Genomic DNA, 17,110 nt, shown 5'->3' on the forward strand with positions numbered 1-17,110 from the left:
TTTACATATACAAATTAACTGGAAAGCTGCTGCTTTGAAGGGGAGGGTGGGAGGATGGAACTAATATTGAAAATTGCCAGTTATCATCTTGCAGTGGAATTTGCTGTCACTTATCAGTTTCTGTAACTCACCATAGAACTTATCTATTATTTCATCAGCACCGTAGAATTTTTGTACGTAAATTTGAATGATTTTCATGTACTACCTTTTGTTAATTTCAAAAACAAGTCTTGCTATTCTGTCTAAGATTACTTCAGTATCTGTAACATTTCTTGTTTGCAATAAAGCTTACACCTGAATTTGCCTTCTCTTCTGTTACTCTGGAGTAAAATGCTTGAGTTGACTGTAACACAACTAACGTATGTATAGATCATAGAGTTTGCCAATTTAGTCTTCCTAAATAAAAATGTAGCAGAAGCAGTTGGGTTTCTAAAGTCTATGTTATTTTCTGTTTAGCCATACTTTATGCAGTGAGATTCAGACAAAAGAATATTTGGCCATATCCATATCCATCCATAGTCTGCAGCCATTATCCAAGTTCTCTCAGTCCACCACATGTGACAGTAGGACTTTCAACAGATTTACCAATGGTACACTAGCCTGTCAGGGCCCACAGAATGTCATAAGACACGGAAATAGTTCTGAACCATGGCAGAACTATGCTCACAGCAGTTTTAGTCCAGGCCTGAGTGGTTCTCAGTATCCAAGCCTCAGATCAAGATAACTAGTTTGTTTACTGATCATATGAAAGCAAGGATCTCATGTCAGTTTGTCATTTAGTGGGCAGTGAGTCTTCGTGTGACCCATAGTAAATTTAATCAGGAGAGTAGCAGACTTTTAGTCACCACTCATTCTGCAGTATGGGTTGACGAGAAGCCCATTTATATTTTCCCCCATAAGATAATACATCAAGATTCTTACTGTATGGGTACTAACAGCTGCACAGTGTGAATATCTGGTTTGGTTCTCTTCATCATCAATATGCTGTAATAAGGACTATTCTCATCAGTTCTTAGCAGAATCAGCTTTTGCAAAGTTTTCAAGCTGCATTTCCAGTATGCCTAAATTGTAGGTTTACAGTCATGGGGTCTTACCAGTTTCAAGTTATGGCGTGATATATGAAATTATAACTTGACACACATTCAGAAGTTTAAGCCTTATCTGAAAAAGGAGAGTTGTGAGACCTGAGCTCCTCTTGGCTTATTGAATGTTCAGTTAGCTTATAAGAATATAGCTGAGTGACATCGTGTTATTTTCAAGGGCACAAATGCAATGAGAGATCACTGAGCATGGCAATTTAAGCCCTCTGTGGGCAGGGCTGCATTGGTGCTTAAACCAAAGTGCACTGTATTTAGAAAGACAACATACACAGTAAAAAGCTTGCACCGCACACAACCAACGATGCTCTATACAATGGTTCTCCATGGTGCTAAGGTCTGATTTATGTATGAATTCTAAACAAAAGGGGGTGTCATTGACAGCTCCCTTACATTATCCATGACCGTATTTCACAGACTGTACAAGTGCACTAATCTTGAAAGGTGGTTGAAAAACACATTTCATGCAGAGTTTCCTTAGAAAATGACCAATCCTGTTGGAAAGACTACCTTCATAGGGGGAAAAAACTGTAGACTTAAGAGGTTAACTAAAATATTTGAACTGCTTTGCCAGCTCACAACAAACTGTCACATTTATACCTAACCTAGACCTCAGACTACACTACAGTTCAGTATGCCACCACATCTAAGACTTCATGTTCACATTCATCGTCTGTGCCATCTCATAACCAGACTGTCATCTTCTGACCTAATCTAGAGATTGGGCTATACTACAGATCATTCCTGCATTCCAAAAACTAATACATATGCAAAATAAATATTTTCAGTGTTCTATTCTCTTTCTGTTTGCACATGTATGACATTATAAACATAATTGTTATCATGGTGGGGCGAAACAGATGTTTGGTATCAGTAGGTTCAGTTGACTCTACTTAAGTACTATGTCATGGTCCTCATCAGTACCTGATTCTCAGTTGGTCAACAGCACAGTGCAAGTCTGATCTGGCTCTCTTTGTACCATTCATGCTAAAAGATAATCATGTCTGGTCTGTGTCTCATGTACCCATTTTGGAAAAAATGACCTCACAGTAGTACGTACAGTGAGAGACAGACATGACACATTGTGTTGACCAACTGTGAAACAGGTGATTGGTGATACTGAGTGTCTAAGTCTCAGCTTTTCTATCCTTTCACAGATATTATTTCCAGTAGGATGGGTTGTATTCTGAAGAAAAATGATATGAAGCGTGTTTTGTAATTTCTCTCCAAGATTAGGGCCTTACAGAGTCTGTAAAAGCATTTGTGATGGGTGTCTTCATATCTCTTGGAGTTTTGGCATGTCACACATTTCAGACCATTAAGATATAGAGAACAAACATGACACACTTTTAACAGAGGGATCAATCTTGATTCCATAGCATTGTCTTGGTGGTGGTCATACTATGGCATATAAGAAGCCAGAGATTCAAGCATACACTTCCAGTTACTGGGTAGCTTTCTTAAATAAGCTATTGATATTAAACTAGTTAGTGACCTCATAAATAGAGACAAGGGCCTATTCTCTCTCTCTCTCTCTCTCTCTCTCTCTCTCTCTCTCTCTCTCTCTCTCTCTCTCTCTCTCTCGACAGGCTGTTCACCTGTTGAAATACTCTATAATAGTAGGCAGCTGTACTCTTATAAGTTATTTGAACCATAAAGAAGTGCATGTTGGGAATTACGAGGAAGATTGTTGCATTTATACCCTGAAAATTATGGGGTATACTCCCCCCCCCCCAATGAACCATGGACCTTGCCGTTGGTGGGGAGGCTTGCGTGCCTCAGCGATACAGATAGCCGTACCGTAGGTACAACCACAACGGAGGGGTATCTGTTGAGAGGCCAGACAAACGTGTGGTTCCTGAAGAGGGGCAGCAGCCTTTTCAGTAGTTGCAAGGGCAACAGTCTGGATGACTGACTGATCTGGCCTTGTAACAATAACCAAAACGGCCTCGCTGTGCTGGTACTGCGAACAGCTGAAAGCAAGGGGAAACTACGGCCGTAATTTTTCCCGAGGGCATGCAGCTTTACTGTATGATTGAATGATGATGGCGTCCTCTTGGGTAAAATATTCCGGAGGTAAAATAGTCCCCCATTCGGATCTCCGGGCGGGGACTACTCAAGAGGATGTCGTTATCAGGAGAAAGAAAACTGGCATTCTACGGATCGGAGCGTCGAATGTCAGATCCCTTAATCGGGCAGGTAGGTTAGAAAATTTAAAAAGGGAAATGGATAGGTTAAAGTTAGATATAGTGGGAATTGGTGAAGTTCGGTGGCAGGAGGAACAAGACTACTGGTCAGGTGACTACAGGGTTATAAACACAAAGTCAAATAGGGGTAATGCAGGAGTAGGTTTAATAATGAATAGGAAAATAGGAATGCGGGTAAGCTACTACAAACAGCATAGTGAACGCATTATTGTGGCCAAGATAGATACGAAGCCCACACCTACTACAGTAGTACAAGTTTATATGCCAACTAGCTCTGCAGATGACGAAGAAATTGAAGAAATGTATGATAAAATAAAAGAAATTATTCAGATAGTGAAGGGAGATGAAAATTTAATAGTCATGGGTGACTGGAATTCGAGTGTAGGAAAAGGGAGAGAAGGAAACGTAGTAGGTGAATATGGATTGGGGCTAAGAAATGAAAGAGGAAGCCGCCTGGTAGAATTTTGCACAGAGCACAACTTAATCATAGCTAACACTTGGTTTAAGAATCATGATAGAAGGTTGTATACATGGAAGAACCCTGGAGATACTAAAAGGTATCAGATAGATTATATAATGGTAAGACACAGATTTAGGAACCACGTTTTAAATTGTAAGACATTTCCAGGGGCAGATGTGGACTCTCACCACAATCTATTGGTTATGACCTGTAGATTAAAACTGAAGAAACTGCAAAAAGGTGGGAATTTAAGGAGATGGGACCTGGATAAACTGAAAGAACCTGAGGTTGTACAGAGTTTCAGGGAGAGCATAAGGGAACAATTGACAGGAATAGGGGAAAGAAATACAGTAGAAGAAGAATGGGTAGCTTTGAGGGATGAAGTAGTGAAGGCAGCAGAGGATCAAGTAGGTAAAAAGACGAGGGCTAGTAGAAATCCTTGGGTAACAGAAGAAATATTGAATTTAACTGATGAAAGGAGAAAATATAAAAATGCAGTAAATGATGCAGGCAAAAAGGAATACAAACGTCTCAAAAATGAAATCGACAGGAAGTGCAAAATGGCTAAGCAGGGATGGCTAGAGGACAAATGTAAGGATGTAGAGGCTTATCTCACTAAGGTTAAGATAGATACTGCCTACAGGGAAATTAAAGAGACCTTTGGAGATAAGAGAACCACTTGTATGAAAATCAAGAGCTCAGATGGAAACCCAGTTCTAAGCAAAGGAGGGTAAGCAGAAAGGTGGAAGGAGTATATAGAGGGTCTATACAAGGGCGATGTACTTGAGGACAATATTATGGAAATGGAAGATGTAGATGAAGATGAAATGGGAGATACGATACTGCGTGAAGAGTTTGACAGAGCACTGAAAGACCTGAGTCGAAACAAGGCCCCCGGAGTAGATAACATTCCATTGGAACTACTGATGGCCTTGGGAGAGCCAGTCCTGACAAAACTCTACCGTCTGGCGAGCAAGATGTATGAGACAGGCGAAATACCCTCAGACTTGAAGAAGAATATAATAATTCCAATCCCAAAGAAAGCAGGTGTTGACAGATGTGAAAATTACCGAACTATCAGTTTAATAAGCCACAGCTGCAAAATACTAACACGAATTCTTTGCAGACAAATGGAAAAACTAGTAGAAGCCGACCTCGGGGAAGATCAGTTTGGATTCCGTAGAAATACTGGAACACGTGAGGCAATACTGACCTTACGACTTATCTTAGAAGAAAGATTAAGGAAAGGCAAACCTACGTTTCTAGCATTTGTAGACTTAGAGAAAGCTTTTGACAATGTTGACTGGAATACTCTCTTTCAAATTCTAAAGGTGGCAGGGGTAAAATACAGGGAGCGAAAGGCTATTTACAATTTGTACAGAAACCAGATGGCAGTTATAAGAGTTGAGGGACATGAAAGGGAAGCAGTGGTTGGAAAGGGAGTAAGACAGGGTTGTAGCCTCTCCCCGATGTTATTCAATCTGTATATTGAGCAAGCAGTAAAGGAAACAAAAGAAAAATTCGGAGTAGGTATTAAAATCCATTGAGAAGAAATAAAAACTTTGAGGTTTGCCGATGACATTGTAGTTCTGTCAGAGACAGAAAAGGACTTGGAAGAGCAGCTGAACAGAATGGACAGTGTCTTGAAAGGAGGGTACAAGATGAAAATCAACAAAAGCAAAACAAGGATAATGGAATGTAGTCTAATTAAGTCGGGTGATGCTGAGGGAATTAGATTAGGAAATGAGACACTTAGTGTAGTAAAGGAGTTTTGCTATTTGGGGAGCAAAATAACTGATGATGGTCGAAGTAGAGAGGATATAAAATGTAGACTGGCAATGGCAAAGAAAGTGTTTCTGAAGAAGAGAAATTTGTTAACATCGAGTATAGATTTAAGTGTCAGGAAGTCATTTCTGAAAGTATTTGTATGGAGTGTAGCCATGTATGGAAGTGAAACATGGACGGTAAATAGTTTGGACAAGAAGAGAATAGAAGCTTTTGAAATGTGGTGCTACAGAAGAATGCTGAAGATAAGATGGGTAGATCACATAACTAATGAGGAAGTATTGAATAGGATTGGGAAGAAGAGGAGTTTGTGGCACAACTTGACCAGAAGAAGGGATCGGTTGGTAGGACATGTTCTGAGGCATCAAGGGATCACAAATTTAGTATTGGAGGGCAGCGTGGAGGGTAAAAATCATAGTGGGAGACCAAGAGATGAATACACTAAGCAGATTCAGAAGGATGTAAGTTGCAGTAGGCACTGGGAGATGAAGAAGCTTGCACAGGATAGAGTAGCATGGAGAGCTGCATCAAACCAGTCTCAGGACTGAAGACCACAACAACAACAACAACAACAACTAGCAATTGTCTAGGACATCACTCAGCTTCATTCTTATAAGTTATTTGAACTATGGAGAGATGCGTGTTGGGACTTACTAGGGAGACAAGAAATCAAATTAAATTATAAGATAAAATTATGACAATAATGTGAATTTGGGTAAGACATGGGGCCAGACAAATGGATGGTCAATAGATAAAGGGAATACTTGGGTTACACCAAGAGATAAAAAAAAAACACCAAGAATACAAGCTAATGAAAGATGTGTAGACATTACAAAATATCCAGGACCAATGTGGTGTACAGAGCAGAAGACCCAAATAGGTAGAGAAGTCAGGAGGTGGCCTTTATTCAACAGTAGGTGACAAATGGCTGATGATGAGTCTCTATAAAGAATCCTTTACAAAAACTAAACTAAGAGGCAGTTAGTCTTTTTTGTATTATTGTTCACAGAGCTGGATGGAATGAAATGTGTCTGTAACTAGAGATGACTTTCTTAACTGCATTTTTATACATGGGTGCTATTATAATATATTAAATACTTCCAGGAAATATCCCTTGACTCTTTGGTTGATTAAACAGATAGTTCAAGGGTGTTGTTGTCAAATCAACATAATATAAGAAGTCAATTCCAGTACCTGAAACTAATCTTTATTTGCTTGTATTTATGTTTTCTGCACACCAAACTTGCCTGTTTTGGCTTACAATGTCATTTTCAAGTGCACCTTTGGGTGTTGTGAATAGTGAATCTTGTTAACATCTTACTTATGATCAATAACGTCATTTTCGTGAATTACATTTTTACCTACTTATAGGTGGAGTTCCCGATCAAATGGCATCCAGGGGTCAACTGTGCAGTGTGTGGTATGAAATAATGTTATTTTACTCGTTTTTCAGTGTGATGTTTTTTTGTTTGATGGCTATCTGACAGCTGGGACCCTTAGAAGCTGTACATTTACAGATTTTTTCTTCTTTGGGATTCGGGGATGGCGTGTTTGTTGCATAGATATTATCTGGTTAAAAATTTTTGTACTTGTGTTATCTGTTATTTCATATGCTCACCCTTTCTTGTTATCAAAAATTTCAATAAAATTTTCTAAGTAGGGCTTGTGTTTCATGTCAGTTTGTTCATTGATTAAATTGTCTGGGAAATTTATTGCATAGGTGTATATTTCTAATTCTTCCAAAATATTTGTAGTATGTTGTTTAGATATTTCATTTAAAATATGTTTTTTGTTTTGTGGCTTTCATTTTTAAGATGTATGTAGAAAGCTGATTGATTGATTGCTTTCATGTGCTATCATATGTTCTTTGAGTCTAATGTTGATGTTTCTTCCCATTTCACTGAAAATGAAAATGAAAACAACAAAGCAGACCACACTGAAAACACTGTACGGTTTTTACACAGAACACCTAAGGGATGTACTATATTTTGTAAGAATTACAGATATACACAGATATGAAAAATCTCTCTAACAACTTACTCAACGAGCAAACTGGCCTGAAACAAAAGCCTTACTTAGAAAATTTCATTCAAATTTTTGACCATTACAAAGGATGAACATATGAAATCACAGGTAACATATATACAAAAAAATTTACCCAAATAACATCTATGCAACAGACACAGCATCCCTGATTCCCAAAGAAGAAAAATCTATAAACATAAAACTTCTAAGGATACCAACAGTTGACCAACAGCTGACACAAAAAATTTTATATTAAAAAACTACATGGGTATCATTTCATAACAGACAGCTCACAATTGGCCCTTGGATGCCATAAGATTGTGAACTCCACTTATACATAAGTAAAAATGTTATCGATCATCAGTAAGACATACATAATACTCATTGTTCACAGCACCCACAGGTGCACTTGAAAATGGAATTGTAAGGCAAAAAAGCCAAGCCTGTTGTGCAGTAATCCCTAAATATAAGCAAATAAAAATTATGTTGCAGCTGCTGGAATTCACTTCTTATAAAATTTTATATTTTCACTTAGTTCATGCTGCAGGCCCTACTAGTAAAAATAAAATAATAGTAAAAACAATAATAATAGAAAATATTGATCAATATAAGATTTTAATACTCTATCAGTAACATTGTGGCCATGGCGGTCTAGTGGGTAAAACACTAGACTCCGGCACTGGAAGTCCCTGGTTCAGTCGCAGATTGGAGCAAGAAATTTTCCTCATTCCAATGACTCCAGGATGGTCCCAGGTCCACTAAGGCTGGTATTAAATATGTACTGGGGATCCTTCCCAGTGAAAATGGTGGCCACTGTGATGGGCCCCATCACACTACCCATCTAGTGTCATGACAAAGAAACGCTGCATTTTACCTGCAGTTAGGCCAGTAGGAAGGTCATGGGCTTGCATTATAGTCATTACTTTACCTAGTTGGAAGAATTATGATTTATTAAGTACATACTGATATCTTTAAGCTTCTTAGGAGATGTATTTTTGAAACTAATTTCTATTTGTGAAGTAAACAGCATCTGCTGTAATAAATGCATCAACATTTGGCAAGTACTCTGCTGCCACTGCAAGGTAGTATTCATAGAAACAAATGGCCAGAGATACCAGTGTATCATGATTTCTATCACGGATGTAATTAAATCCACAAATGAATCAGTCATTGAGGAAAGGTCATGAATCAACCTTTTTTACAAAACTTAGCTATATATTGGAACTGGGTGATGAAGGGTAGCCAGATTAGTACATACAAGGAGGTCTGTAGCCAAACATCAAATGGCATCAGTATCAGACTTTGAAATCGTCACACCATGTAGAAAGGTCATGAGTCATTGACTCATGCCCTTTTTGCAGTGACTATATGGAAGGGCATTTAATTGAGTGCAGAATACATTGGTGGCCTGTTGCTGCTTTCACGTGTAAATGTTCTTGTTAAGTTTGACAACCTGTAACACTCTAGTTGGTCTAGAAGCTCTAAAAAATTTTGCAATAAAGTTATTAAAGTTTCTGAACACTTTGAAAAGAAAAATAACGATTGTGGATGAAATTTGACTACATACAAAATTTGCAGTTATCAAGTATTTCTGTTTGTGGTGGCCTTTATGTGGAAAAGCTACGGGACAATATTTTTAATACACAAAATTTGAAAAGCACTCACATTATTTTGAGTACCATGAGGACAAAGCCAGGAAAGTGGAAATGAAATTTGCACATTTCTATATCAATATATCCAGAAACATATCCCAAAAAATGTGAATGAACTAACCTCTTCTCCAACAGGTGTGCTGTTTAGAATAAGAATAACACAATGATTCACTTTTGTTTAACACTTGTATCAACTGGGAGATTTGAGAAGGTGAAACAGTACTTCCCTATACACAGATGTAGTTTTCTCCTAAATGGTAGAGATGGGATGCAAAAAAGCAGGTGAGCCATCATGCCGGGACCTATTGTATACTTGAAAAATATGCCATAAAGATAAAAAAAGGCTTCAAGTAGATTCTCAAGGGAAAATGTTGACAATGTTGTTATATTAGTATTTAAAAACTGGTAGCCTGTCTATTTTAAAAAGTCTTGCCTTTCTGAATCGGGTATGGAAAAATTTCCTAAGGAACATAAGATTTCTTTTTCCTCTTCTACATTAATGAGTTTTGAGTATGATACACATTTTCCTGGGTAAGTAAAAGTAGAGCAGTTCATTGATGGTGCTGTCAGAGAGATATTTCAACTCCTTTACTGTTTCACTAAGGACCCCGTACTTCTTAGTGAGTTAGGGTATCCTGAAAAATGGATATATTGAAAGTGAAGAGAGATATTCCACCTGAGTATAAGAAACTTTTTTACCAATTGGAAGAATGGTCAATAGCAGGGGAACAAACAATAATGATGATGGTTATTATGATCAAGAATATTGTTTTAATATGTTTTTATTCACCATTGTTACAAGAAGTGCAGCTACAGCTCAGAATATGACTAAAATACTAGCACCCTCATTTGAGCTTGCAGTACACCATATGCACTGATTCTGTAATTCAAATCCACCTGTTTTTCCAAGTGTAGCTTTCATTTATTATAATGAACAGTTGCTCATCGCAAAAAGATCATCAGTTAGCAATTTTTAAATTTACCTTTTTGCTAAACTGTAAATTACAAAACAAAAATACACTGTGCTTTGCAGTCCTTGAAGACTCAATACTCAAGATTCAATAACTATTTACATTACAGTAATAATAAATATAATCAAGGTTTATGCTGTAGGAAGTTTTAGCCTTCTGCCATAAAATTTTCCTCTTTTGACTCATGACCATGACAAATTCAAATAGTGGAGCTCTTTATGTACACCCCATAATGTGATCCTTTCGAAGCAATATTATAGCAAAGTGTACACTATCCTACTGATGTTTCATGGAAATGACTTTAATATATTCTGAATTTGATGAAAAAGTATAGTGTAAAATTGCTCTCTGTCACATTTTATGGATATTTGTTGAACTGAAGTTTTTCATTAAATACCTCCATACATTAACTCCCACTAAAATTTTTGTTATTCTTTATTGAAAATATCTGCATTTTTCCATGAAAGTGGAATTAGTTCATCACGAATTGCTGAAGGAGAGCTGTGTGCAAAAGAACAGAGTGTGTGATTTTGCAACTATGTTGTAAGTTCAATACTGTAAACAGTAAGCTAGTGCAGTCTTATGATGAAAAAAACTGAATAATATGTTATAGACTGAAAGAAAGCATTGGATGCTCATAATTTTCAATTTCACTTCAGTCTTTCATAGATTTGGCAGGCTTAACTGCAAACCAATGTATTATGTAGCCATAACATTACTGCTGCAAATTGGAGTCAATAATTGTGCTAACTCATCGTATGCAAGTGGCAAAGGAGCTTAAAAGTTTCAAGTTTTCTAGTATTATGTAGTGACAGTGGGAATCACTGCATCAATAAAAACTACCATCATCACTCTTGATGTAAGTTGCAGTCTTACATGAAGACAGTACTGCATTGTGCGTAAGGCTGATACACATTCTTAACAAATCTATGACAATTTCAACATTTGACCTTTCTGACATTAAAATTTCATTAAGTATTCGGTTAAATGAAATTGTTCGGTGAAATTAACAATGATAGGATTTCCAAACATAAGTTTTGTAAATTAGTTTACAAATAGGAATTATTCATTGATAATAGTATTTTTAAATAATGGTTGCATCCTTGGATCTTTCAAGTAATGAAATTAATATATTTAAAAATATAATGTTGAAATAATACACAAGGCAGATTTGTTTCAATTAAACAATTTGGTTTTGAGGATATTTTACAAGTGATAATGTTTCCTTTGCAGAAATGGAATTTACTGTAGAACAACTATATCAGCTCAAAATATATACTCATGAGATAAATTATTTAGATAAATCAGATAGATTATTTAAAGTGACACAGAATTAGTAAATGGAGATATATTCCACTATGTACTTCACCCAATAGAGCCTTCTAGATTTTTACTGTTTTTGTGCATGTATTTCTCACTTTTGACAAATATATTTTTTAAGTATCCAAAGTGCAAAAGCACTAAAATTGAAATACAAGAACTATGGATTTGTAAACAGCAGCAATAATTTAGACTGTAGTGATGTTTGGCAAGAGACAGAGGGTGTTTGGTCCTTAGACACTCAGAACGGTGATTAGCTGCAGGTCAGTACCTGGCGAAGCAAACTACTGTTACAGCAGATGTGACAGCTTGCTGGCATGAAAGTAATCTCTTCTGGCCCAGCAGCTTACTTTTTCATATTCCCTTGCACTTATCTAATGCAGTCCTTCTTCACTTGCTATCTCATGCCAATATTTTTGCACCTTCGTGCCTACTACATCAGATGTTCTCAGTAATCTTTATTTATTTTGCTTTTATTTTTATTCTATTAAATGTCTGTGTCTGATACACATTAATCATGGAACATGTCATTTTATAACATACTAGGACTTACCACACTGATGAACTATGAGACCATTCCACACATTCCATTTTTTTTTTCTCTCCTTTTTACTTTTGTATGTAAAAAGCAAATAAATTTTTAATGTGAATAAATTCTAGTGATTCATAAGCATTGTTTATTTTTTGGCATGATGTAATTTCTGTTATCACTGTAAGAGTTACGGGTATGAGGTTTGTAAGAAATTGTGGGGCATCTGTAATAGAATTTTTTCACAAACATTTTTAAATACTATAATAAATTCTTATTTGGTAAAATTGTGTACAAAATCTCTCAAAATTCAATTTTTAATCATCTGAATTCCATTGTCTCATTGGCTAACGTTTATCATTGTGAGAATACTTGTTAAGTACTGTATTTGTTCTGACCTGATAATAGACAAATAAAGGGAGAAGGCCCTCTTTTACCAAATACCACCCTGGTTTTCTTTTAGAGGGACTCTGTTCTAATTATTGCTTTGACAAAGTTTCTTCCATTTGAAAAAATTTATTACACCTTCATATTTAACTCTTGTTTTACAATGTATGTTTAAACAAGAAACCAGATATATGTATTTAACTATTGTTTCCTTATAAATAGGAATTTGGAGCCAAGAGAGGATTTTTTGTCAGCCTACAGTGTTCCTGATGGTTGTAAACTATTTGGCCAAGTTGCTTATGTGAGCTGGCAAGGATTCTTCACTAAAAAGCCCATTCTAAAGCTTCTACAAATTTTACGGTATGTTGTTAGCTTATTGTCTTTAGTTTAATGTTTTAATGTTATGAACAGATTGATGACATCATCATGGGTAGCCCCTTGTCACCCATGCTGATCAACTTGTTTATGGAAGATTTTGAAGAGAAGTAGTACACAGTATGCAGTCTCATTTGCACATAAAATTTGTTGATGATTAGCTTTTGATGGCAATCATCCATTATCAGGTTTCATAACAGAGATTCTACAAAGACTTGAGGAGAAGGTGCTTGACTCTGCTGTTTTAAATCTAATATTTTCTTTAGGTATATGGATGATACTTTTGTAGTATGACCTCAAGGCAGAGACCAACTATATCAATTTTTTGATCATCTTAGTTCCATACATGAGACCATTCAATTTATCATGGAGATAAGAAAGGACAGATGCCTCACTTTTTTGGATGTGTTGGCTCACAGCAAAACTGGTGGCTTTGTGGATGTGCTGTTTAGTGCAAGTATGCACCCAGGGATTTAGTGGGCAGTTGTCATCATCTTTCACAGGTGGATGGTGTAATGAGTCCCAAATGCTTGAGGAACTCACACATCTGTAGAGAGTGTCTGAAGATAAAGGCTACTGACCTCATAAAAGCCATAATGCTTTGCAATACAAACTGAAGCCAATCATCGCAGTTCAAGATGCTGACAAGGAAAGATTTCATTTTGTGGCCTTCCTAGCATACATTACGAGTCTTCAAAAATAGTCTCCATTGTGAGAAAATATTGTGAATTTGATCTTTCACCCACCACTTAAGATGGCCATTCTGCTTGGTTTTCTGAAAACATGACCCTGACTCTTCATATGGCAGATATGTACAAGACCAATTTGAGTATGGACATACACAAGACAATCAAACAATGAAAAATCCAGGATGGAATGTAACAATGTTATGAGAAGAAAAGTTGCTACTCACCATATAGCGGAGTTGCTGAGTAGCAGACAGGCACAATAAAAAGATTTTCACACTTAAAAGGTTTTGGCCAATGGCCTTTGTCAACAATAGATGCACAGGTGCGCGCGCGCACACACACACACACACACACACACACACACACACACACACACACACACACACGACTGCAGTCTTAGGCAACTGAAACCACACTGTGGCTGTTGCATTTTCAGAGGCATACATTTTTGATATGTTTAGAAAAAATATCATATAGTGCTACTACATATCTTACTCCTCTTTTACTTCACAGATATGGACCAGCTATGTCGAGGGATACTATATCTAGAGGGTTTTTGTTGAGTATTGGGTGTAGCTCAGTATATTTTGACACAATGGACTGTTTTGATTTTTGACATATTGCACATTTTCTTAATACCTGTAGGACTCACCTTCTCAACTTTGGAAAATAACAAAGTGTTGCAATTTTTTCAGTACATTTGCCTACTCCATAATGTCTCCATACTTCATGTTTGTGTCTTTTAAAGTCGTCGACATAATCTTCAGGAATACGCACACACACCATTGATGAGATTTTTCATGTTTCCTATGAAACAAAGTGCCCTTGTACTCCTGATACCATTTACTTACATTTCCACCTTCATCCTGCTTAAGGTTTTGCATGACTTTCCTCCATCTACAATCTTGCTGTTGTATAACTTTCATTTGCTTACAAAACTTATGGTAATCAGACTGTTGTGTTGTACCTTGCATTAATAATTTTCTGAGTTCTATATCTTGCTCTTTTAATTCACCAAATTCCTCTAAACCTTATGGTAACCTGGACAAGGCATCTGCAATAACATTCTGACTTCCTTTAATATAAATGATCTTGAAATTGAATTCTTGTAAATATAGACACCACCTAGCTAATCTACGGTGCAATAGGTTACATATTAAAAGTAATGACAGTGACTGATGGTCACACTAAACTTTAGTGTTCATGCCCCACAAAAAATATTCAAACATTTTAAATGCCCATGTTACAGCTAAACTTCCACTTCTGACACAGAGTAAGATCTTTCTGCTTCTGATAATGTGTGACTAGCAGAACTGATGACCTTTGGTACTTCTTTACCTTCTTCTTCTTCTTCTTCTTCTTCTTCTTCTCATGTCTGGAACAAGCATGCCCCCAGCCCCTCCGGTGAGGCATCTGACCATAAACAAAAGTCCTCAGACTTATCAGGGTGGCTAAGAATGTTTGCATTGACTAATACATGCTTAATGTTATTAAAGTCCTCTTGACACTTATAATCCCATAACCAAGACCTATTTTTCAAAAAAGTTGAGCAATGTATCACTGTTCATCAATGGCTGCAGTACAAATTTATGAAAGAAGGATGTTACTGCTAAAAAAGCTGTTAGTTGTTCTTTATTCCTTGGAGCTGGACAATTGCGTAAGGCATCACATTTTTTCAGATCAGGTAATATGCGATGTTCTGACACAATATGTTGTAAAAATTGACTTGTTCCCTACCAAAACTAGGTGGTTTTTTTTTTCTGTTACTCCGTAATCTGCAATGGTATTACCCTTATCTAACGTACTTGCTTCAGTTTGACTAATTATATCACTCAGATTTTCATTGATCTTCTCTCTCTCCTTCTTAGCACATGCTGAGAGTCAACTTCTAATGTAGCTACTATCAAAGTAAGTTCTTCTCCAGCTAGAGGTACTCCTTCAGGGTCTTTAGTTTGTTAAGAATAGTGGTTACCTTTTTTACTGTCAAACACAACTGGCTTTGTGAGGCTTCCATGTCTGTGTTTGCATCTGTGATTTTCTTTATCTGTTGCTCTACTAGATAATGAGGGTCATTAAAAGATTCTACCTTCTGTCTTAACTCTGTAATATTACCTTTAAATTCAGAAAGTACTCCATGCTTTACTTGTTTTTTTTTTTTTTTTTTTCATATCATTCAATTTTTTGTCAATTTCAGTGTGAAAATTTTTCTCTAAGTCATCGAACTCCTGTGAGACCGTGTCTTACAAATCTTCAAATCCTTGTTTTTGTTCTTGTTTCTTTGTATTTAGATCTTGTGTAGCAGTGTTTTGTTGCTGTTTTACCATGTTCATATCTTGTTTCATATCACTGAAATTTGTATTGATACTATCTAATTTTGTGTTTATGTTTGATAATAACGGCCATAGTAGTGCATTAGTTGTACTATGGTGGTTGCTGTCAGCTGTACTTTCGAAGTTAATGTTTGTGTTGTGACCAAGTATGTTCGTAACGTGTTGTCAAAATTCATATTGGAATCTCTCTCCAATGTTTCATTCATGAGTAGTATGTCGCTCTGGGAGATGTGTGACATTGTCTCATCAGTTGTAAATATTGTGTCATCAAGGTTATTCTGCTGTGGTGCATCACTGTCATTTATCACACCTGCGACACTCATCTCTGACCTACTTCAACCTTCTGCAGTAGGCATGCGTGATGCCTGAACTTCAAATGTTCGATCACGCAATTCTATGCTATCCAAGCTGATGGCGTTTTCGCAGTCTCTATCAACAATGGGCATCTATTTTTTGGCAATGTTGTATGAATATGAAAAAAAATAAAAATTTCACAAAAATGTTAAAATTTCATATGCTAATTATTACAGTTGATAATTGTAATTTACGTGATGTCAAAGCCTGTTTTACATCTATTATGAACTGCAAACTATTGTATTGCAATTCTTTAAGTTTTAATGACAATATGTATCACACTGCAAATTTCCTGTAAATTTTTCACAATAAAATTCAAGGAAGGGAATAATGAGCAGAAGATTTCTACCTACATCAAAAGAGGCGCTACCAAGTGCAACCATTCAAGCAACTTCCGTAGCCATCCTAGCTTTGCTGCACCTAACAAAACAACTTAATGTGGAAAATTTTACGTACCCTGCATCCAATTCTTATTACTTTCCAAAATTTTTCCTTAATCTTTACCTTTTTGCTTTACTCACTCCCCGTCATGATTCATGCAAACAGAAAATACAGACAATTACCTTTTATAATTCGTAACAAGACCATCGTACCCCCATGAACCATGGACCTTGCCGTTGGTGGGGAGGCTTGAGTGCCTCAGTGATACAGATAGCCGTACCGTAGGTGCAACCACAACGGAGGGATATCTGTCGAGAGGCCAGACAAACATGTGGTTCCTGAAGAGGGGCAGCAGCCTTTTCAGTAGTTGCAGGGGCAACAGTCTGGATGTTGACTGATCCGGCCTTGCAACACTAACCAAAACGGCCATGCTGTGCTGGTACTGCGAACGGCTGAAAGCAAGGGGAAACTACAGCTCTAATTTTTCCCAAGGGCATGCAGCTCTATTGTTAAATGATGATGGCATCCTCTTGGGTAAAATATTCTGG

At 36.8% G+C, this 17,110-nt stretch overlaps 1 protein-coding gene across 1 annotated transcript in view; it reads left to right on the top strand.

Annotated features, from left to right (window-relative positions):
* Nucleotides 1-17,110, top strand: part of LOC126162482 (ribonuclease P protein subunit p40-like) — a 265,430-nt gene that overhangs the window by 237,095 nt on the left and 11,225 nt on the right. The window contains exon 6 of the mRNA XM_049919026.1: nt 12,656-12,793. Within this exon, the coding sequence (XP_049774983.1) occupies nt 12,656-12,793 (138 nt within the window). The remainder of the gene's footprint in view (nt 1-12,655; nt 12,794-17,110) is intronic.

This window comes from Schistocerca cancellata, chromosome 2 (assembly GCF_023864275.1).
Source record: "Schistocerca cancellata isolate TAMUIC-IGC-003103 chromosome 2, iqSchCanc2.1, whole genome shotgun sequence".
NCBI lineage: Eukaryota > Metazoa > Arthropoda > Insecta > Orthoptera > Acrididae > Schistocerca > Schistocerca cancellata.